This window comes from Camelus dromedarius, chromosome 3 (genome assembly GCF_036321535.1).
Source record: "Camelus dromedarius isolate mCamDro1 chromosome 3, mCamDro1.pat, whole genome shotgun sequence".
Lineage (NCBI taxonomy): Eukaryota > Metazoa > Chordata > Mammalia > Artiodactyla > Camelidae > Camelus > Camelus dromedarius.
In genome coordinates, this window is record NC_087438.1 from 111,724,343 (window position 1) to 111,747,668 (window position 23,326).

The 23,326-nt window shown below is 37.9% G+C and overlaps 1 protein-coding gene and 1 long non-coding RNA gene across 3 annotated transcripts in view; one reads left to right on the forward strand and one right to left on the reverse strand.

The window, feature by feature from the left end:
- Positions 1–1,957: 1,957 nt before the first annotated feature.
- On the forward strand, positions 1,958–10,512 carry LOC135321025 (uncharacterized). Its single transcript, XR_010380408.1, has 3 exons — positions 1,958–2,440; positions 7,839–8,029; positions 8,414–10,512. It is a non-coding gene; the product is annotated as an uncharacterized LOC135321025 (long non-coding RNA).
- Positions 10,513–10,617: 105 nt separating this feature from the next.
- The window catches only part of CLINT1 (clathrin interactor 1), a 54,200-nt gene continuing 41,491 nt past the window's right edge, over positions 10,618–23,326 (reverse strand). Inside the window, exons 9-12 of one of the 2 annotated variants that reach the window (XM_031449419.2) lie at positions 18,675–18,749; positions 15,079–15,371; positions 13,272–13,476; positions 10,618–12,348 (exon numbers count right to left, since the gene is read on the reverse strand). In XM_031449419.2, coding sequence (XP_031305279.1) covers positions 12,002–12,348; positions 13,272–13,476; positions 15,079–15,371; positions 18,675–18,749 — 920 coding nt within the window. In that variant the 3' untranslated portion in view covers positions 10,618–12,001. The remainder of the gene's footprint in view (positions 12,349–13,271; positions 13,477–15,078; positions 15,372–18,674; positions 18,750–23,326) is intronic. The other variant, XM_031449420.2, reaches the window with a different exon arrangement.

Genomic DNA, 23,326 nt, shown 5'->3' on the forward strand with positions numbered 1-23,326 from the left:
CAGGTGGATGCAGGGCCTCAGCTCTCCCACCCATCCACTGATTCGAATCACTGCAAAGCCGATATTCCCAGCAAGGGCAGCGCTGGTGGTTCTCCTCCCATATCATAGGTGTCTGTTTTGTGTTAAGAAAGATGATCTCATTCAGTGTTAGCAGTGCTAAATATTTGAGAATCCGCTTTTGTATTCTCTGGAAATATGTAGTTCCAGTTTTTCTCCTAGCTCTGTCAACAGTATACGACCTCACTTTCTCCTTCTGGAAGAGGAAGCTAACACACTTACTATTCAGCCTAGTGTAACTGAAGTAACTGAAGTTACTGAAGCAAGATGCGCAGAAAAGCCCCTTAAAAAAAAAAACACAAAAAAACAAAGAACAGCGTGTGCTGCGCGGTGAAGGAAGCGCTCATCTGTGCAGCGCGCAGACACCGAGCCAGGCGTGAGTTCCGCAGCCCAGACATCGCAGGTCCCCAGCTGCTGTGCGCTGGGGGCTGGGCATGGCCGCGTCACCAGGCCCGCACGCTCCCCCCGTTTAGGGTCACGGAGGGAAGGCAGAGGATCGACCACAGGTCAGGCCTGCGTGGTCAGCACGCCGGCGCGGCTGGAGGGGCCACACTCCACACTCCGGCAGGCTGATTAACGGCGTGGGCTCGGAATTAGATCTGGTGCAACTGCTGCGGCTGCCAGGACCGTGAGCCATTTCCTTCAACTCTGCTGAGCCCCAGTTTGCTCCTTGTCTGGAGAATGAGGCACACGCTGTGGATTTGCACGTGATTTCAGTAGCACTTGGAAGAGTCTAGGCTCTTCTCTGGCCCTTTCTTCTTCACGCACGTTTGGCCTGGAAGAGATGACGGAAGACCCGAGTCCACTGTTTCCTCGGGAGGGTTCAGCTTCCACCTGGCTCTCACGTGAACTCATCTGGGACTGGGGAGCCGCTGATCGTTTACGAGCTGGGGAGAGACGCACAAGACGTGAAAAGTGAAGGGAAGGTTAGAAACGTGGACCCAGTTGGGAAGTGGTTACAAGGTGTTTGTGAGAAGTCATTCTGAGCTCAAATGAGAATGGTGGCCGAGGGAGTGTAAAAGATACTAGTTGCTTCGGAGCAGTGAAAATCCTGTATACTTACTGAGCAGATCTTGGATATTTCATTATTCTTTATTTTGCTGCAAAGGGTTATGTATTCCCATCTTTCCAAAAGTTTCTTCCCATTCAGTAACAAATTCTTAAAAATCCTTTTAAATTATTAAATATGGAATTATGAAAGCTACAAGCAACAGGAATTTAATCGTCTTCACATTACTGAAGAATTTTGTGAACCACAGCACTAATGGCTAAATCCTAAGAATGCACCTGTTATGAGAAGCCCATGGAAAAATCCCTAGTGTGGATTCCACACTTGCCACATAACAATAAAAATATAACATATAACCCTGACAGACAGAAATATCATCTCAGATTGCACTCCCAACGGAAACCAAGTGAACCTACTATCTGTCCCAGATAGTTTAGGAATGTGATGAGGAGAAAGGAAAGAGAAAAAAAAAATAGATCATCAAAGAAAGTTGCCTTGCAAGCATGTTATGAGGGGTAAATGAATTATTTACAATTGCCTGAGTTTCAGTCATTTATTTGCTAGTGTTTAAGATATGCAGGTGTGCATACAAGATGTATCACAATTTTTAAGTACTTTTTCCTTTAAAAAACAAAAATTATTTGACATCCTTGTATTGAAAATGATACAAGAATGATTGTATCTGCCTGATAGTGTCTGCCTGAGTATGGCATTGGAATTCCTTCAAATAAATGTCTCCCCTCCCATTCAGGGTTAGAGAATATTGTTGCATATCCAAATATATGATTTCTTACTGGATTGTGGTGTAGAATGTTGTCATAGTTACATAAACAGTACAACCTGCCCTTCCGTACAAAACCACTTCCCTCTCTCACTGAGCCAGTCCGTCATCTGAAGTCTTTGGTGTTTGGTTTTCTGTTTCTAATATGAGCATATTAAATGGGCTGATAGTCATGGTGGCAATTTTTATATAGTTTTGGGGGGGATAGGATCTCACAGTCCTAAAATACGGTAATACTCTCTGAGTAGGAATTCAAGGTGGTGTTTTATTTGGCCGAGGATTCACTCGCACAGCAGAGACGTCAGGCTTTTTACATGTGTGTTTGATGCTGTGGGTTCTTTCACAGACAACCAACATTCTCCACTTGTGACAGAATACGATCTTCGTCATAAATCACTTTCCTGTTGTGGGGAGTGGGTGTGTCTTAATCCCCATTTCTTAAACTTATTCCCATGGTGTGCATTTTTATTTCTTTTCCAGCCATGAGATGAGAAAAAAAAATCAAAAAGAATAAAGTCCAAGGTTCTACTGGGCTTTCTCCTTGAAAAGGGCGAGGGGAGAAAATGGGAGCTGATCAAGGGCCTCACGTCAAGGTAAGGAGAACAGAGATACAAAATGAGCCAATGGCGCTTCCTCAGAAACCACACACAGAATTCTTACCTGCCAGGGCAGTGGCACTTCTGAGCAGATACCTAAGAGAACTGAAAGCAGGGACGGGAGCAGGTGCCTGTGCACTCGTGTTCACAGCAGCATTCTTCCCAATAGCAAACAAATCCGTGGGAACAAGTAGGCTTAACAGATGAATGGGTAAACCGAATGTGTTATGCATACACAATGGAATATTATTCAGCCTTAAAAGGAGTGAAATTCTGACACATTCTACAACTTGGATGAACTCTGAGGCATGCTAAGTGAAAATAAGACTGTCACAAAAGGCCAGAAGCTGTATGAATCCACTTACATGGGATCTCTGGAGTGGTCAAGTTCAGACAGAAAGTCGAGGTGTGGTTTCCCGGGGCTGGGGGCTTGGGGGTGAGGGGCTAGTGTTCAGCAGGTATGGAGCTTTTTAGTTTTGGAAGATGAAAAAGTTCTAGAGATGGGTGGTGGTAATGGTTGCACAACAATGTGAATGCACCTGATATCACTGAACTGCACACTTTAAAGCGGTTACAGTGGTAAATTTTATGTTATTTTACCACATTTGTACATGTAAATTCACCACATTGTACACATAAAATATATTATGTATTTTTACCACAATTTAAAAAGATAAGCCAATAGAGAAGAAATAGAGAAGGTAGTTGAACTGAATTTACAGGAGTTAATTTCCAACCTTCCTCTTTGCCTTTAACATTCCCCCCAAACACGTACGTGAGCAAGCACGTCAGTGAGAGCGGAGCGATGGGCGCACCTGTGCTTGCGAGCCTGCAAGCGCTTTGAGGCCCAGTCTCCCCTCATCTAGGATGCAACCTCAGACAAAGCCGCCGTGAATACGTCCCTCAAGAAATCTCAGCAGTAACCCGGGGGCGTGTGGTCCTAGTCACACGGCTGTTAGGTGGGTGCACCACTTACTTGAGGGTCTCAGTTAGACCGGTTATCAGTGCCTGAATGGCTGCCTTGCAAAGGGAGTGAGGGGCTGGCTCCCTCAGCCGTTCCCGTGTTACCTGCAGACACACACAAGTCTCTTTCTGTTTAATAGTCTCCAATTCACTGAAAGTCCATCTTGCACCAGTTTGATCCTGGTGTTTCCTGCCTTTCCCCACCTGGAAAAGACGCCTTTGTTTTAAAAGCATCTCGGCAAATGTGTGGTTTACTGGAACATTTTTGAAACACGGTCATTGTAAGCCTCAAATCAGGCACTCGGGAGAAAGAAGTGGTACGTCGGGAACGTGGCCGCCAGTCTGGGGAGAGCGTTAGAGCCCAAGTGGAGAGCCACAGAGACGTGAGCAGCTAACAGTGGACTGTTCACCTCCCAAACGCGATTCAGTGTGACAGTGACACTTCACAGCACATTGCATCCAATCTCATTTGAAGCTGACAAAGATTGTTTCTGCTTTACATCTATTGGTTTATTAATGGTCTACAGCCTCTTAAGCAGATGCATATTCATTAGGTAGCCAGCTGCTAGGAGGTTCCCAGATGTCGAATGTAACTCTGTCTTGGAACATTTTTTTTTTTTCCTTATCATGAAACAAAGTAATTGAAGCCTTATTAAAGAACCAGTTAATTACTAAAGCGGTACCTTATGGCACCCTTTTTATCATTCAAATTTGAGAACTCTTGGGACATCTAAAAAATTTGGTGAAGAGACAGTATTTAAGAGCCAACCTTTATTATATAAGGATATAGACAGATACTGTGTGTGTTGAGATGTGCATACACACCCTTCCATGCTGGAGAAATTAAAAGTAAGTGAAACGTTCCTAACAGCTGAAAAAATTTCAACTACAGTATCCTTTCCTTGGTTCATTATAGGAATTAAGTCCAAAGGACAACACTGATAAACCTAGTAAGTTAATTAAAATAAGGTTACTTTAAGATTTCTTTTATCTAATCTTATCACTTTCCTGTAAACGATGACCTGAAAAATGGATCTTTTATAACTTATGCCACAAACTTAATTTTTTCATTAAAGCTATTGTTTTTTTTTTTTTTCCTCTGTCAAAAATAAGATAGTTCAACTACTGGCAATCAAACTAAGGTTTTCAAATTGCCAAGTATTCCTAAATGCCCTTTAAAAATCCTAAAGATGTCAATTCAGATTTTCCCTTAAGAACACCTTAAATCTGAAAATTACATTTCTACTTTTATTTGGTGACTGGGCGTCTCAATTCTATTTCTCAAATGCAAGAATCACAGGAGCAAATAAAAAATTGCCAAGAGCACACACTGTTTAGAAATGGGATCCCCTAACTTCAAGGCCATCCAGCGTTTCTGCAGCTCGCCCTTAACATGTCTTTCGATCCCTCGAGGAGCCTTTGTGTTACACTACTCCAAATCTGCCGGAATTTTCTGCCTTTGAGATTTGGCTAATGTCTTAATGCAAGTTATATCACTATTTCTACAAAACAAACAAAAGGTTTACTCTTCAGAAGAGATCAGTTTTTCTTTGATCTGTGGTTCATCTCCTGCTGGTGACCTTTAGAAAATGCAAATAGATTTCATAAGCATTCAGTGCTTACTTGAAAGACATATTAGTTAACGACCGTTCACTAGCTGCTCTAGCTGTCTGCTGTGTGTGGAGCATTGCGTGGCAGCTGGGACAACATGGTCGGAGACAGGGGTATGCAAGGAAAAGCTAACGGTGTACAGTCCTTAAATTAAAAGGTCTGAAATATTAACAGAGGAGTACTGAGGGATAGTGGAATGAAACTGGATTTGGATTCCAGAGGCCTGTCCTGGGAGATGTGGCTTCACTAACTCCTTCGCTCTCCTGGAGCCCATTTCCTCCGTCTCTAACGCGGCGATGGCTGTTTTACCTGCTCAGTTTACGGCTATTGTGAAGATCAGGGAGGAAGTGAGTGTGAATCCACTCTTTAAACTAAAATGCACATGCCAAGTCGTGACTATTTGAAATGCTCGCCCTATCTTTATAAATGCCCCTTAGATACAAAGCATTCATATCTTTCACATGTAGATTAACTATTAATATATTTCAGGTTCAACAGTAAATAGCAAACTATTGCCATACAATTTTCCACTCACATTTTTTCACAGCCCCAGTCAGGTGAGCCCTGTGACAACCATGGCAGTGAAAGCAAGCGAGGCCTTTAGAATATACCGCCTCTGGTGGGCCCGGTCCCCCCTGAGGGACTTCCGACGGGAGGGAAGTGCTTCCTCAGCCCCCACACGCCACGGCCCGCCAAGCCCTTGCTCGCCTCCCCCACTCCGCTCCCTTGACACTGAGCTCTGGGCACACCCTGCTGAACTTCTGGGGTCTGTTCTGCACTTGGACGCGTGGAGGTCGCACAGCTGGCTCCTTCTCGTCATTCTTCAGGTCTCTTCCAGAGTAAACACGTGGAGGAGAACGTGGGTACCGAGTCCTCTGGTCTGGTGGCCCGTTGTCGTATTGCAGCCGTGTTTCCCAGCTGAGAGGGTTTGGACTTTCTATGTTTTTATCACGACTGTTTTGGAATTGTTTTTCTTAAGTTTTGATGACTGAGAAGTGAAATATCCTGGGGAAAAAAATCCTGGAATACTGGAGCCCAGCCTACTACCTAATATTTTAGCTGCATTTTAGAAAATACAGTTCAATAAAACTGGTTTATAAATTACCAGACACAAAAGATCAAATTTTCAATGCTTCATTCATTGACTGCTACGTACACATTTCCAAAATGAAGCTCTTCTGAGACGAGAGGGAATTCTGCCTAGGATTTCCTCCCTCTTTCCTTGATACAAACTCTGCCAAACGGACTTATTGAAGGCTGGCCCTGGAAATCAGTTGCTGGAAAGCAACAGAACCTCTGTTCTGGGGACTCTGCACGGCAGCCTTTGCAGAGCTGCTCCTGGCTATTTTGTTTCTGACGTGCCTGCTGTGGGTTTCTCAGAGGAAGGGCCTTGCTCCGTAGGGTATGAGGATGAAGGGAGCTGAGGTATAGGACAGAGCTTGCTGCTGCCATTTCATGGGAATCTTGCTGGAGTGCTGCAATCTTGGGGACCAGATTTATCTAGGATTCATAAGGGACACTATGAATGTGGGTGCACTGATCCTATAGCCATATCCTTTTGTGTTTGCCAGAGAACACAGGGCACCAAGTTGCCAGGCCCCCTTGCAAACAAGTCAGAGGCCTTCAGGTCTGACCCATTTTACTCTTCTCAAAGGATGGAAAAGAATGTTCCAAAGGTTTATAATTTGCTAAGCACTCAACACCCAGCCTCTCAATCTAAGCTTTCCTAAAAAATATGAAGTGGGTAAGATACTTCTTCATAATTATAAAAGCTAGTAAATATGCATTATGTATCGGAAGAAATAATCTCAAAAACTGAGCAAAAGCTATGGTGAACACCAACTTTGTGAAACATTTAAATGGTTTTTCTTTTTCTTCATATTTACCTGTATTTCCTAGCTTATTTTTTTTTAACTTTTTTATACAATTTTTAAAGGTTACACTCCATTTATAGATATTACAAAATATTGGCTCTGTTTCCTGTGTTGCATAATACATCCCTGTAGCCCATCTTACACCCGACAGTTTGTGCCTCCCACTTCCCCATCCCTGTGGGCCCCTCCCATCCACTGGTAACCACTAGTTTGTTCACTGTGAGTCTGCTTTTTTGTTATACTCACTAGTTTGTTGATTTTTCAGATTTCACATAAAAATGATAACATACGGCATTTGTCTTTCTGACTTATTTCACTTAGCATAATGCCCTCCAGATCCATCCATGTTGCTGCAAATGGCAAAATCTCATTCTTTTTTATGGCTTAGTAGTATTCCACTGTGTGTGTGTGTGTGTGTGTGTGTGTGTGTGTGTGTACACAACATTTTCCAGTCATCTGTCAGTGGACACTTAGGTTGCTTCCATGTCTTGGCTATTGTAAAGTAGTGCTGCTGTGAACATTTGGGTGCACATTCTTTTTGAATTAGTGTTTCGAGGATTGGACAAAAGGGAAACTTCATGCATTGTTGGTGGGAATGTAAATTGGTGCAGCCACCGTGGAAAACAGTATGGCGTTTCCTCAAGAAACGAATAATAGAACTACCATATGACCCAGTAATTCTACTCCTGGGTATATATAGCCTCCTCTCAAAAGAAAAAAAAAAAAGAAAAAAAAAGAAAAGAAAAAGAAGAAACACTAATGGTGTCACCAGTTTTTAATATTTAATATCCAGAAAGCAATTTCATATGACAGGCATTTTGCTTGTGACTAAAGTGAAAGACGAAACGAAATTCTTTGTACCTCAAGCAGGTCAGCTTATAAACAGGATAAATCAAGTAAATGGATTCATAGTTTCTAGGAAATATTTATCTGTTAATTCTCAACAGACAGCAGCAGCTCCGCAGGTGTGGCCTGAGGACCACTGGGGAGCCCTGTGACCCTTCCAAGGGAACTGCAAGTTCCCGCCTTTTCCAACCACATATTCCTGACGCCAGACCTGTTTCATGTACTTCCACCGAAACGACATGGCACAGCAGACTGAATGCAGAGATAATCCAGCTGTGCTCTCTTATGCCAGGTAATGAGATTTTCAGAAATGTAAAACAGTGTCACTCTTCTCACAAAAATTTATTTTGAAAAACATTTTAAATAAAACTAATTTGGCAGGCAATGGGCTTGTTATTGTAAAAACCAATGGATGTTTTAAAAGTTTCTCAGTTTTTATTTCAAATACAGTAAATATCAATAGATATGACTCACTAAACAAACGCTCCCTGGGGTCGTCAGTAATTTTAATGGCATTAAGGGGGTCTTGGGATCAAACTGCTTCAAATACCAACTCTAGGCGCCCTTATCTCATTATGAAATGGAAAGGAAATACTGGGTTTCATAGTTCAGGACTCAGTTATTTAAAGTAATGACATTTAAAGAGTAACAAATGAAAATTGTGTTTGCCCATCAGGACTTTCAAATCCCTCCAAACTCTCTGGGAAGCTAAGCATTTGAACCGGCTGCATGCTGACTGCTCACCCACTGAGGTAAGCCGAGGCGTGAAAGGGGGCCAGGAGCTGCGTCTGTGAGAACAGCGCGTTATTAGCCAGGCTGCCACTATCAGAGACGGAAGATACTCCAGAATTAAGGTCATAATGAGTTAAAAGTGGAAAAAAAAAAATCCTCTTTCATGGATTTTTCAAGTCTTTATATCAGATTTCTTCTCTGGGTATTAGAGGAACAAGAACATAGCCAACAGAACTGCATGAGGTCAATAGAAAAATTAAGATTTCTACTGCTTCTAAAAGCTAAGAACATTCTGATGAGGGTTATCTGTGTGGCAGGTCAAGAGCACACCTTCATCATTCTCTCCCTCACACCTGCACTGATGTGGCAAGTAGAAGTGAGTCAGTACAGTCGCAGAACAGCTCATTTACAATTTCCCTGTCTGTTGAAAAAAGGAAGCAGAACTAAACGCAGATGGGAAAATCCTCCATTAGAAATCAGCTTGGTAGTAAGAGTCTGTCTGGCTTTAACTGTCCGCTGCTTTCAGGACGTGAGATGTGAAATGGTCAGCATAGGAGCACGTACAAAGTTCTTGACATGTCAGCACATCTTCATGAGTAAAAACGAGAGGCAGAGAAACGTTTATAGAATATACATGTCAGTCAGTGCCACTGGATCTCACGCATCATTTTATTACCCAACACTTCCAGATTTTTAAGTTCATTTCAGAAAAAAAAGTATTAGGGCCCAGAGAAGTCAGATAAATCGATGAAGGTGTCACACAGATAGTGGGGGGTTGAAGCGGGATGAAATCTGTCTGCTTCCAAGTCCATGATCTTTCCTCAGCGCAGGGCTCTGTCTCCAGAGAGCTGAAAACACACAGCCAGTTTACTTCAGAAATCTGTTTACCGTAAGGTGTGTTCTGTGCTTAGGGCAGTTAGTTTTGTTTACTGTTTCATAAATATTGGAGAAGAAAAGAAGTATTAACCCTTCTCTCCAGATGTAAGTAACTACCGGCCTCAACTTGTTAATGACTAGCCCCGAACCAGGAGCAGGATGTGCATCATCCTAAGTACTGTGCAGGGACACTATGTACATTTATGGCTCCTGAAGATTGTGTCAGAGAAGTAAAGAAATTTCAAGAGGGGAAAAAATGCATCTGGAGTGGCAGCGGAGGTTCACACATCATCATAGGTAAATTGCTAGAACAGTAGCTCCCCCCCTCCTCTCCCAAGTATTAGGCAAGATGAAAAATAGATACAGCGGAGAAGCCGTTGAAAGAGCAAGAGGCGAGTATAGGACAGGCAAAAGGGAGCCCAGCAGGTTAGTACGGAGTATTTTCTTGCCACCTCCACATTATTTGGGGGTGGTCACACCTTTTAAGTGCCACTTGTACCCCTTCAGAGACAAATCATTACACTGAACGGACCCCCAGCGAGGTGGTTCTTCTGTTCTTTCATAGGCTCTGAAACAAAAAATGATACCCAACTGTGTGTTGAGGTGCAGTCGTAACTGAGGTGGGGGCTCCCTTCTGTCCTCAGAGACACAACGTTGGAAGAAGGCATAATACAGAAAATGCTTTAGAGATAAATCTTAATTTTATTAGAAAAAAAATTTTAAACACAAAAATTTAGAACAAAATATTTATTTAAGAACATCTATATTTGAAAAGGTGATGCTATACCCCTCAATTTAAAGAAGAAATTCATTTAAGATTACGAGTTTTAAGTATCACCGAAGATATTCTTCATGCTGCCACCAGAGCCTGGCTTGACTGCTCTGAAGTAACAACACTTGAAAGCTCCTATTCTTTGAAACTAATTTAAACACATTGAATTGTTGAAAGATTAAAAACCACAGTCAGCTAATTACACTCTCTCTCATCTCTTATTCAGCAAATGAATCACTTTTCATTACTGCTTAGCTGAAGTACATGAGTTTCTGCCTAATTAGAAATGTTGTAGATGGAACATTAGCAAGAATGGAGCAGGTCAGGATATCTTAACTGCTTCATTTTTAATCCCTAACAGTAGAATCTGATAGGAAAGAATAGAGAAGTCATTAAATAATTTTAAATTATTTATAAAAATTACTTTGCCCAAATTATAATTATTTTTTCCCCAAACGGTCTCAAATGTCTAACATAATGAAAGAAAAAGCAGTTCAACATTGATTTTAATGAACAGTTTAATGTTATGTATAACAGAACTTTATGAATACAATGGAAACAAAATTTCATCAATTTAATAAAAAAATTTCAACACAAAAGTGGGAAGGTAATAATTTGATACCTATATTATAGTATTTATTTTAAAAAATATTCCCAGCTTGAGGGTGAAACAATTAATTTTGCATTCCAAACTCTAGAATCAAGATTTTCATGTGAGCTTAATGCAGAATTACAGCAGGAAAACAGAAACACTTTAATTAATTTCCTTTATTTTCCATTAAATCAATAAAATCTTTGACTGCTACAGGTCTCCTTTAATAATATATATTTAACTCCTCTCTATTGGAACCATATTGCTAATGCCACATTATATACACTCAAAACCAAAACAAATACTGTATAAAATCTAAAAGCCAACATTGTTGAGTTCTAACATTTATATTTAACTTAAGGTTTCAATGGATTTTTACCTTTTCAATTTTTTGAAAAGGTACCAAAAAAATAAAAATAAATATTTTTCTCTTTTGACTTTTCCTGACTGTTACATGGTGCCTACCAGGATAAACACTGAAGGAGCCTTGCCAAGTTAATCACTGCAAAATGTAAATAATGACTGCTAAAAACAAAAAAACTGGAGGTTTTTTTTTTTTTTTCTTTTAAAGGAAACCATAGAGCAGTCCTGAAAAAAAAATGTTCTTCCTAGTTCTGCACAAGATAATTATAGCAGAAGATATGGGAAAAGTCCCAAAGCTATCACCAATTGCTTAAAGAAGTTTTGTTACAATAAAAATTTGGATAGTATAATAGCAGTGTTGCTGGAACATTAGCAAAAGTATATACATTCCAGTTACCTTTGATTTAGCCATAATCACATATGTATGCCTTTTTTGGACAAAAATATATATTTTTATAAAAAACTGATCATCCAACTTTAATGATTTCATATATGGACTCAAGAGTGGTAGTAAAGGAACAGACCCAATTGTGACAAGGCGATTCAGGGACAGAAAAATCAAGTTCCTCAGGAAAGAAAAGTATAAAATTAGAGATTCAAACACATTTATTCAGCCCTATTCTAGTCTTCCCACAAATTACGTTAAAATGGGCTCTTCAATGTATAGAGGCTTTCAACGGTCTCACTACCCCATCTGTGGTCTGTTCTCACTGGGAAAAATGATTCTGCCTGCCTCATCTGAAGTGCCCTTGCCTGGCCATCTGAAGTACTAGATATTTCACTTTTATAAAAGAGCCTTTTTGGTTCTTAATGTAGATTTATTTTAATTAACTGATAAAAGAAAGAGGAGTTCATTAGCATTTTCCATCCCAACATCACCTATCTGCACCACTAGAAATCCTTCATTCAATCTGCTCCTTTATAATCTCTTATTTGCTAAAGTTGGCGAAATTTGCAAAGGCATCTTGCTTGGGTTGCACAGTTCCAGAAGCCATGGCTAGGCTGGGCATGCCCACTCCCACTGTGCCTGTCAGGCCCATCCCAGCAGCTGACATCCCTATGTTCATGTTCATGCCCATCATGCTCTGGTTCATTAGCGGACTATTTCCAAGAGGGGCCATTCCCATGGAGCCAGTCATCACACTGGGCATGCTCATAGGCATTGGTCCTCCCAGCAAAGCGTTAGTTTGGGGCCGGACAGGAAGCATGTTTGATGGAGAACTGAGGTTCACAGCTCCAAAACTTTGGGTCATCACATTCATAGGCTGTTGCATATCTACCAGAAGAAAAAAGAGAAGAATTTTACTACACTGAATTCTTAGGTTCTTAGAGCAAAAATAATACAATCTTCCTGACTATCAATACTTGGAACCCCCAATAAAATTACTTTATAGTGACTTTATAAGAGAAGTCAATTAACTTGGGTTGTTTACTCTTGAGAAATATTCAGTAGCTGTTATGTTAGCTCTGGTTTCCAAAGATGTAGAAATAGTGAGAGTGGGCTGGAGAAAACACGAGGCATGTTAAAATTATTTCTATAAAATCTATTATTCAATCCGACCTAACAAGTTGTCAAGAGCTATTTGTATCAAAAACCTTAAAAAGTTTATATCCTTTGACTCATTCTATTTTTAGGACATTATATTAAGGAAAAAAAAATCACAACTAGAAAGACTTATACAAAACCATGGAGTTATTTATAATAGGAAAAAGCTGGAAATAACCAATAACAAGGAATTGTACACTGATATGATGGATAACTAGAAAGATCCAAAAATCGTATTTTCTTAAGAATATTCAACACAGGAAAAATAATGTTGAATGAGAATAACAAGAAACAAAATATAGACAGAATGATCTCAAATATTAAAAATGTGGTTAAAAAAGATGGAAAGAAATATGAATTAATGGTGATTATACCTGGATTATGGAGTTTAGACAGTTTTTGATTCCTTGACATATTTGCCTCTATTAAAAAGCTGTTCTACAAAAATTGTTTAATTTTAGTGATCAGGCTCCCCAAACTCATCACAATATAGTAAATGTTATCATGCCAAGAATAGAATACAAAGTAATTCACACACAGTTGCTTTCAGTACAATCTGCCCTAAGGATTTTTATTTTATGGCTTGAAGCAGTCCTGGCATAGGGCAAGACAGTACAAGTACACAAGGGAGTGGGGCTCCTGTGGTAACTTACTCTGTTGTTGAATCATTGTATTCAGCGATGGCTGCTGGGGTTTGGAAGGCTGCATACCAGGTAGTAAGTTGTCTAGGCTGATGTTTACACTGGGGTCAGACCAAGTAGAGGGCAGGGTTTTGCTGACTGACTTCTGGACCATATCTGTATTCTGATTATAGAGAGGATTAGGCTTCTGCAGCCCTGTGTTAACATTTTGCAAAGGCTGGAAAATAGAAAAATGTTCTAAAAATTAAGCATCTGCTCTATAAAGATTATCACATGTCAGTTTAATCACAGTAACTCCAAATACATATTAGATTTCATAATAAACTCTTGAAGCCAAAAAGAACCACAAATGTTTGATGCTAAGGTCTTCAGTATCCTGAATCACTAGCCTCCGGAAAATGTTCCTCTGAAGTTCAAATCATGTTGGGGGTGAGGAAAAAAACTAACCTATCACACTAACAATTATCCTCCCATCACTCCAAGTCTAGAAGCCACCATCCCAGGGCAACTACCAACTTGAGGTGAGTACAGCTTTAAGGAAATATACAAGTGGAAATTTATTCTCACAAGATGGAATACAGGGTAAGATTTCTCATGTTATAAAAAGCAAAACCATCAAAATAGCAAATTGTATTTCACATATCCTGACTGACATATCCCTAATCCGTCTGAAGTGAGCAACACTAGTGAGAACTTGACATAATGTGGACCAATTCAGGAGAAAGGAGAAATTCAGGAGAAAGCAGCAGAGGTGCCTGGCAGTTACTACCAGGATAACTGTGACAGGATAGAAAAAGGGGAAAGAAGAGGAATAGGAGGAATAATTAAAAATGTACCAATGCAAAGAATCACAACATAGTTGCAATTAAGATTACAAATAAGTAGAATGGCTTTCTGCTTAGATCACAGGAAAGAAATTCAAAGAATAAACTGGCTCGGGCTTGTTCAGTGATGCATGATTTAATTTAATGGTACTGGTGTGGCCTTTTCCTTTGTTTTAATTTTTGTGTGTGTGAGTGTGTGTGAGGGGGGAGGTAATTAGGTTTATTTATTTTATTATTTCTTAGTGGAGGTACTGGGGATTGAACCCAGGACCTCGTGCATGCTAAGCAGGCACTCTACCACTGAGCTATACCCACCCCACCTTTCATGGCCTTTTTCTTAATGTTAGGTCTAATATCTGTTATACAGATCACCTTTCTGCTTCTTTCTTCTCTTCCTTCATCCTAACACACAAAAGAGGAGAATCTACACATTAAAATGAGTAACTAGCATCATAAACGAATATTCTGAACAGCATCAGTCAAAAATAGCAAGTTCCTGGTACAGCCCAGACACAGAATGTGACACCCTGCATTTGCTCGAATTCTCAGCTAGCATTAGGTAATTCAATAAAAAGTTCCCATATAGTTTTCTTTTTGAAAATGAGTTGAAAGGAGAGCCTGTATAAACATCACATAATGTAAAGCAGGCCTATAATAGAAAAGAACATTCATTATTTTAGAGAATAATTTTCTATATTAGCAATGTATCTCTATTCCTTCCTCTTAAAAACAATTTTTCAAACTATTAATTTGTTTATTTATTCAATAAATTTTCAGCAAATGCCTCCTCCGTGCAAGGCATCATGCTTGGCTTTGCATGGACTGCAGGATGGGGGAGAAGGCTTTGCCCTGGACAACCCAAATGACCATACCAGGGGAAAGGGCATAATAAGTTAAATGCAATGTGCTTATTTTTCTGTATTATGCTAATCTGCCTTAATTAGAGCACATCAAAGATTATGAATTACAATTTCCAAGGGAAGCAGACAACTTACCTGTGATCTTGACATGGGCAAACCCAGCCCTACAGCATTAGTGCTCATCATAGAGAAATTCATACTCTGGGAGGATGTCATGGCTGCCTGGGAAGAGCCCATAAGATCAAATAGGTCTGAAGAATTTGAGGCAGCTGGAGGCGGGCCTAATGCTGGCTGTGAGCCGCTGACAAGTTCTACGGCCGGCTGTGAGGCACTGCCAAAGAGCGCGCCACTGGCAGCGACAGGGCCTGATGGGGCTTGGCTGAAGGCACTCCAGTCTCCAAAGTCTCCATTCCCACTTGCTGCTGTTACTGAGAAGCAAGAACATTACGTGCACAAAAGCTTCTGAAATGCACAGAGCAAATACAACAATCTACCAACTGAAACAAATTAGAGCTGATCTGTGTCCATCCAGATTAACATCTGCACGTACCATCTCCATCTGGACAATATTCTTTCTCATGGGTATTCCGTGAGTGTTAACAAGGTGGCAAAGAAAAAAAATAAAACTTCCACATATAAAGTGAAATTCATCTCTTGGCATTGAAAGTGACACATGCTAAGATTACAATCAAAACTTCCCTTCAACATAAGTTTGCACATCAAATATGTTTCTAGCTTAACAAATGTGAACTAGCCTGAGACTCCAAAAAACAAGAAGAAAACTAAACTGGATAAACTTTTTGCTGGGAGATCCAGAATCCTCATGAAGGAGTAACTCAGTAAAATCAGAGAATTCAACTCATTCTGTTCACTCATTATTTGGAAAGGTTCAAAGAGAAATCAAACTATGATTTATACCATCTCATGTAAATAAAATCCCAAATTCATTTTAAAAAATGGAGGGAAAAACTCAATAAAATTAAGAGTAGGATTAGTAAATTTCTGTAAGAAGTTCTCACCCATTTGGCCATGTTCCACTGGTAACACAAGGGCTACAGACAGCAATGATATATAATCTTAGTACATTGCTCGCTTCAAATGGGACTGTTCAATCCATTTAAGTGAAGAGCAGGGTATAGTTTAAGAGAGGAACTCAAGCTATTATGTAAAAAAAGAAAATTATCACTATGCTTCAAAGTATAACTAGTTTAAGATTTAATGCATTCAATAATATAAAAATTGATGATAGGTTAATTAATAGACTGAAGTATTTTAAGAGCATGGATTTTGTCCCTACTGATTTTGTGTCCCTACTTAAACCTCTCTGTGCCTTACTTTTTAAAAAACCTAAGTTGTGAAGATTAAATAATATATAATAAGTGCCATTTAAGGTTTCTTATTGTTACTTGGAATTAATTGTGAAAAGACAGGGGAGAGCCAAAGCATCACACTTTCTCTCCTTTAGGTATGTCATATAAAAGCGTAAGTCAAGCTTCTAGAAATTCTGCATACATAATATTAACTAATTTGGAACACAATAAATATAAAGGCAAGTGATACTTAAAATTTTTTTTAAAAAACTAAGCTATATTAAGTAAATAAACTTTTCTTTAAGAACAGGATAAGCAGATAAATATGAATTAATGGAGTTGAAAAAAACAAAGGTGAAAGCTACATATAAACTGTCATCTGAAAGCGAACATTACATATTTTCAGGTTAATTAACACTATTTCTTTGCACTCCATGTTCACTCACAACTTGGAAATACATTTTTGTCTAGCCTAAAAGGTAACCAACCACTGTAATCCTGTGTCTCATTATGCTAAATATCAAAAGAGAACAGTAATATTTGTCTTTAAGATTATATGCTTCTATTATCATATTACAATGTAAGTACCCTCAAAAAAGAAAATAATTCACGTAGAAACCCCAAGCTCTACCAACAATTTAATGCAAGAACTGGGCTAATATTCACTCCTCACCGTTTTACTAAAACATGTCTCTGATCTTTACAAAAGAGACTGAATTAAGAATTTACAGTTAGTTTTATATATTAAATAATTTAAAGACTGCTTGATAAAGGTAAACTTTCTGCTGATTTTCTATTTGCTTGAGCTATAAAACAGAGTAAGAATGGAAACTGGGGCAAAATGTGTTGCCCCATCTGAAAACTTTATCTGAGATGATTAATCATGGGTGGAAGGGATTTCTAGTCGGGCATATATTGTTCAGAAATGATTAATCATTGTTGCAACAGTTTCAGTCCCTTGCGTAATGGAGATCAAGTTATATTAATCACGTGCATACAGATGAAGAGATCCAGTATCACTTAGCCACATTAACATATTTGAATTATTTGCAAAGCAGGCAATTTTATACACATAAAAACTTTGAGAATTACACAGGCAGTCTGTAAAATAAGGGCAATGTTTATCCTCTACTTTGATTTGCCCAAAGTAAGGTTATTAACCCTTAGAAGGCATAACCACACTTCTAAAATGAAGCAGTTCTCTACTTCACAATTCTGGTTTCTGGGAAATACTTGGAATTTATACAAGCTGTCAAAATAACCCCAAATTACATTAAAATCTATGCACCCTTCTTCCTAAATCCTCACAAACTTAAATGTGATGTTACTAAATATAAATTTCAATCTAATTAATACATAACAGGGATAGATAACTCTACTTAAAATTAATAAGACTAACTCAGTTAGACTACATCTTTCCTCCTTGCTTCACCTCATCTATGATTTTTCTAGCTGAAAATTTTGTATTATCTCTCAAAGTTCAGAATGACTAGCTTTTATAGAAAAAACACGACAATCAACCCCTTTACAACCTAAAAGACAATAATGAACTTAGTCGACATTCTGCACACTTCTATAAACATTACTCTATCCTTAAAAAGAATGATGACAAATAGCATTATTCTCAACTTTAGAAAGCTGGAGGCTCAGAGGCTTTTATAAAGTTAGACAGTAAAGGGCAAAGGTAGTAAGATAAAAATATTAACAAAAAAGGGGAAAAATATAAGCCCTTCACCTCAGTCCTTGTTTTTTTTTTTTTAATTCAGAGTATAATGGACATATAACATTAGTTTCAGGTGGATAACATAATGATTTGACATTTATAAATATTGTGAAGTGATCACAACAGATATAGGTTATTTTTAAATTTCTAATGTGACACAGAGTGAGGAAGGTTTTTTTTTTTTGCCCAAGGTTCAACTGTTCACTATTAAGGATGTATCAAATTGAGTTTCAGGAATTTTTCATAGAAATTCTCTTAAAACATCTGAATCACAAAGAAATGAATTTAGTAAGATGGTCTGCCCAATCCCAATATCCCTGAATTTCATTCATGAAAATCATATACACTAGACATAAACCATAATATTCTTTCTACTAACATGAGATTTATACTTCTCATAATCCCTACCCATCTACTCCCCTAAAAATCTAAACAAGAGTCACTTATGAATGAGAGCAATTTTATTTAGGTGTACCTGAATAGTTTGCAACCGAATTAATTCATTTTGAACATACAGGATATTGGCCCAATAAAGTACCCTTGTGAATAAATTCTTGGGGAATTAGGAATTATAAATACTACAAGTAGAAAAATGGCCAAAAGAAACTGATGGGGGGGGGGGGGAGGCAGGAGAGTTATTTTGTTTTGGTAACGTTTTCACTGTCCTTAGATTTTTGGTGAATCAAATCGTATCATACCTTGGGAAGGGAAATTGCCTGATGCAGCCACTGAGCCAAAGTCAGCAAATCCTCCAAATAAATCAGTTGATCCTCCTAGAAATTAAGTAATGAGGAAAACGTTAAAGTGTTAAAACCACAGAACAACTGATAGTAATTTCAGGAAGCCATTTTTTGCACCACACTTAAAAAAATACCCAATATTATTAATGAGCCCCTGAGACCCATCTGAAACCTACTTTGTTGATCTAGCTTTCCATGTCACCATGTTCCCTTCAAGCTACCACAGACTCTCTTACATCCCTCAATTCTATGTCTGGTAAGAATACTGACATACGACTGTGGTCAAAGTTACATCCCTCACTTACACTTCACAAACATAATGTGGGCATGCAGTTTATCTGGCTAATTATGCTCTTTACAAGAATCTTCAATGGATACTAAAATCTGGGTGAAATGTTGCTGGGGAATAAGACAGTCACACAATCTCAAATCATCACTCCACACATTACTTATAAAGGGGGATAAAGTGATTTTACACTGCAAAAATTAGATGGATACCACCTTAAACAAGCGCTCAAACTTAATGTCACTAATAATCAGACAAAATAGTACTTATAGGCCTTCTAATGTAAGGGACTGAAAAGGAGGTCATCACCCATGTAAAAATTCCTGCCAAAAATATTTAAACTGAATCTAATCATGAGGAATGAATCATTCAAATACAAATTGAGCGACATTCTGCAAAACAACTCTCAAGACTCTTCAGAAACTGTCATCATAAAAGACAGAAAAGACTGGGACGACTCCAGACCAAAGAAGCCTGAAGAAACACGACAAGTAAATGAAATATGCGATCCCTGGATGGAATGTGGACGCTGGGTATTTAAAAAAGTGCTATCCTGAAATCACATAATTGAGACATCAGGGAAATTTGAATATGGTCTGTGTATTATGCAGTAATACTGTTTTAATGTTAAAATTCCCAAGAATGATAATTATATTGTAATTATGAAATGTCCCTGTTGTAAGGAGATATACACTGAAGTATTTTAGGGGGAAAATGTTACAATGTTTTGCAGTTTTCTCTCAAATGGGACACAATAAACAAGCAAAACCAAAAAACTAGAGAGAAAAAGAAAAGGTGGCAAATTTTCAGCAGGGTGGAAATTTAAATTAAAACAAACAAACAAACAAAAAACCCCTTGAAGTTGATCTACATAAAAATCAGATGCCACAGCAACTGATTAATAGCTATAGGAAGAAAAATGAATGCAATGATTTTTGGTGGACTTTTTTTTTCTATTGTCTACTTGCAAATACTTGCAAAAGATGTGCTAAAATTAATACATGAAAAGAGAGTAGCTTTTGCTACTTCCAGACTGCTGTTTTTAAAACAGTTGAGATTCAAATCATAAGGCTGCAGATCAATCCCTGTGCACATAACATCACATTCTCATACAAATTTTCATTTGTAAACACTACATGGGTAAGAATATTTACTTTCATCTACAATTTGAACAGTAACATTATATTAAATTTTATGTTCCATTTCACATTTCTCCCAATTCAATTATCACTGACATTGCAATAGTCAAAGAATCTAAACCTTAAATAGTTGTCCTTATTTTTGTTTGTCCTTAAAGATTTCACCTCTTAAGAGTCACAACCTTAGAAATTTAGAGCGGCAGTTCAATTATGGCGCTTTTAGTGTTATGTGAACATTATATAGGTTACATCACAGCTGCTTACCCTGCAGTGCTTAGAAACTAGCCAGGTGGGACTGGAACATCTGGGCTGCACTCAGACACCACCAGGGACAGCTTTCAACATCTGGTGCCATTTCTGAATTGTCTTATCGCTGCAAGACATTCTGCCCCATCTGCTACACTCAACTGGGTTAATTAAACTAGAACCATCTCCCCTTCTTAATAAATGGCCAGCAGAATAGAAGGAACAAATCAGCTTCTGATACATGTGTACCTGGTATTTCTTTCTAATGCAAGTTAGCATAGTCAGCTATCATCAGGCATAGCTAACTCCTCATTCCCTCACCTCACTGCAGGTGCACATATTCACATAAACCCTCGCTCACCAGGAACTTCCACCAAGGCCAAAGTTCTCCACTTCTACCAGCACTACAGCTCATACGTCTACTCTTTCGCTTTATCCAAGGAAAATATCACAGTCATTTGTTTTCCTCTTCTTTAAAGGTACATACATGCGTCAGGATAAAATGTGACGAGGGGTACAAAACATCAGCGAGCTGTATTTTTAAACTATACTAACAAGCACGTATATTAATAAGGTCTAGCAGGAAAATGAATCTTACAAACAGTTGTTACTTAATCTTCGTAAGTTTGTCTTCTGTAATATTCCTTCATGTTAGAAATATTGATCAAAGATTCCTATTAGGTAACAGAATGATAGTTAATCTTTTATTATAACGTTAAGGGATTTGAAAATTGGGGATTATTTTCATTTTCTTCATCCAAGTGGTGAATAAACATCAATATGTAATTTATTATGCCACACAAGTTAGGGATTTTCTAATCTTACCCATGCTGGGCTACAAAGAAAACTCAAGCTGTGGATAAAAGCACTGAATACTTGTGAATTACATCTTCAAGCTGGGTGAGATATTTTATTTCTGGCATATCCTTAATTTAATATTTCAAATAATGATCTTTTTAGTTATTTTATTGCTCTGCCTTCTAACACCTGAACTGAAATTATACTGTGTTCTTAAGTTGTCTATAGCAAATACTACTCATCTCTCCATCTGTATTACAGGGAGTTTGATTTCAAACATAACTACTTTAAGAACAAAGGAAGTAAAAGTGTGGAAACACACTTAAGTATGTTACAGATAGAAGCCACCTTTCCTTAAAAAGAATTTAACTCTTCTCTGTCTTTTGAAGTGCCACAGATTATGCTTCTACTTGTATTTTACACAATGTGATCTTCAACTTTGAAAACCACCTCAGAAATTAAAAATCACTTTATTTCATTTAGGAAGTTTCTCTCCTAGAAGGGACTATCCATACCTATATGCATGCTATTCATACCAACGCCTTAAATTCAACAGAAATTTTCTATACTTAGGCATTTTCCAGATAACTTCTATCTAAGGGAATTTAAATAAAAGAATCTACCAAAAATTGCTGCATGTGGAAGACTGCTAAATTTCACAACAAGAGCTATCCTTCAAGATTCCCACATGAGAGCTGTCATTATAAATGAACCATTTCCATCTGCCTTTTTAGGGGAGCAAGGAGGTTATTTACAATCACCAACTGGGAACATGTACTTTCCAAAGCAATACAGTGAACAGGAAAAATATAGCTGTACAAGGCAGTGCTTTAACTCCAAAAGGAAGTTTTCTTCAACAAAAGAATTTAATCTATATTATATTACGAAAAACTTTTGCATGAAGAATTCTAATAAATACAAATTAAAAGAAATGACAAAAATGCAAAAAAATTGTAAATATATGACAAAGAACTAATATAAGTTAAAAAAAAACTCAATAAGGATAAACAGCTCCAATTTTAAAAAAAAAGGACAAAGGGCATGAATAGACAAGTTACAACTGGCATATAAAAGCATGAAAAGTAGTCAAACTCAGTAATCAAATAAATGCAAAATAAAATGAAATCCACTTTCTCCTTACCAGACTGGAAGAATTTGAAAGATGTTATTTTGCTACTTTATAATAAAAGTTTGGAAACAAAACAAAACTTGATGTCCAAAAAATAAGAGACTGATCAAATAAATTACAGCATATTTACACAATGTTAAGATTATAAAGCAATTAAAAGGTCTGTAAAATACCAACTGTTATAAGGAAATGGTCATGAGATTTTAGGTGAAAAGCAGTTTACCCCCCATCCTGACAAAAATCCTTACTTAGAAGCCTGAAAAAGATCTGCAACATAAATGCTTAAATATACTGACTGAATATATAGACAATGTTAAAAAAAAAAAAAAGTATTCACCAAAATTATTAATAGTTAACTTTATGCATCTAAGTTATGGTGAATCATTTGTTTTCCATAAAATTTCTAAAATGAGAATGCATTACTTTTAATTAGTGAAAAGAGAATATGGTACAACATTTTATTTTTAGTAAAATTGGCTTAAACTAGAGACAACTTCCATGAAAATTCTAATACGTAAGTTGGTTTATTGAAGATGTAACAAGGTGGTTCCTATCCTTGTAAATATCCTCAACTAACCTTAGTGATTACTGGGTACAGGGCAACAGGTTCAAATGTAAATGTGATGCACATTTTTTATTTAATCTACTTTAAACTTTAAAAAGAAATTTTTAATTAAAAACTCAAAACATACTGCCAGTCAAGTAACATCTATTTGTATTTTCTCTTCAATCTCATTCACTGTACTAGAAAGAACTCATGTAGGGACAAAGGAGACAATGTAAACTTTTAGGATGAGGTATAGTAAAAAGTGAAATGGAATGGTTTATGGCATTCTATTTATAATAGGCTTATTTTCCAGATACTTTATTATTAAAAAATGTTTACTCAGGTAGATATGTACCATATGTAAAAGCCAGCAAAATATCATTTGAGTACAGATTTTAAAAGAACATCACCCGAGTAGGGCATTCAAGACAGTCTCAGTAGGTCTTGATGAATGGTATGTGTATT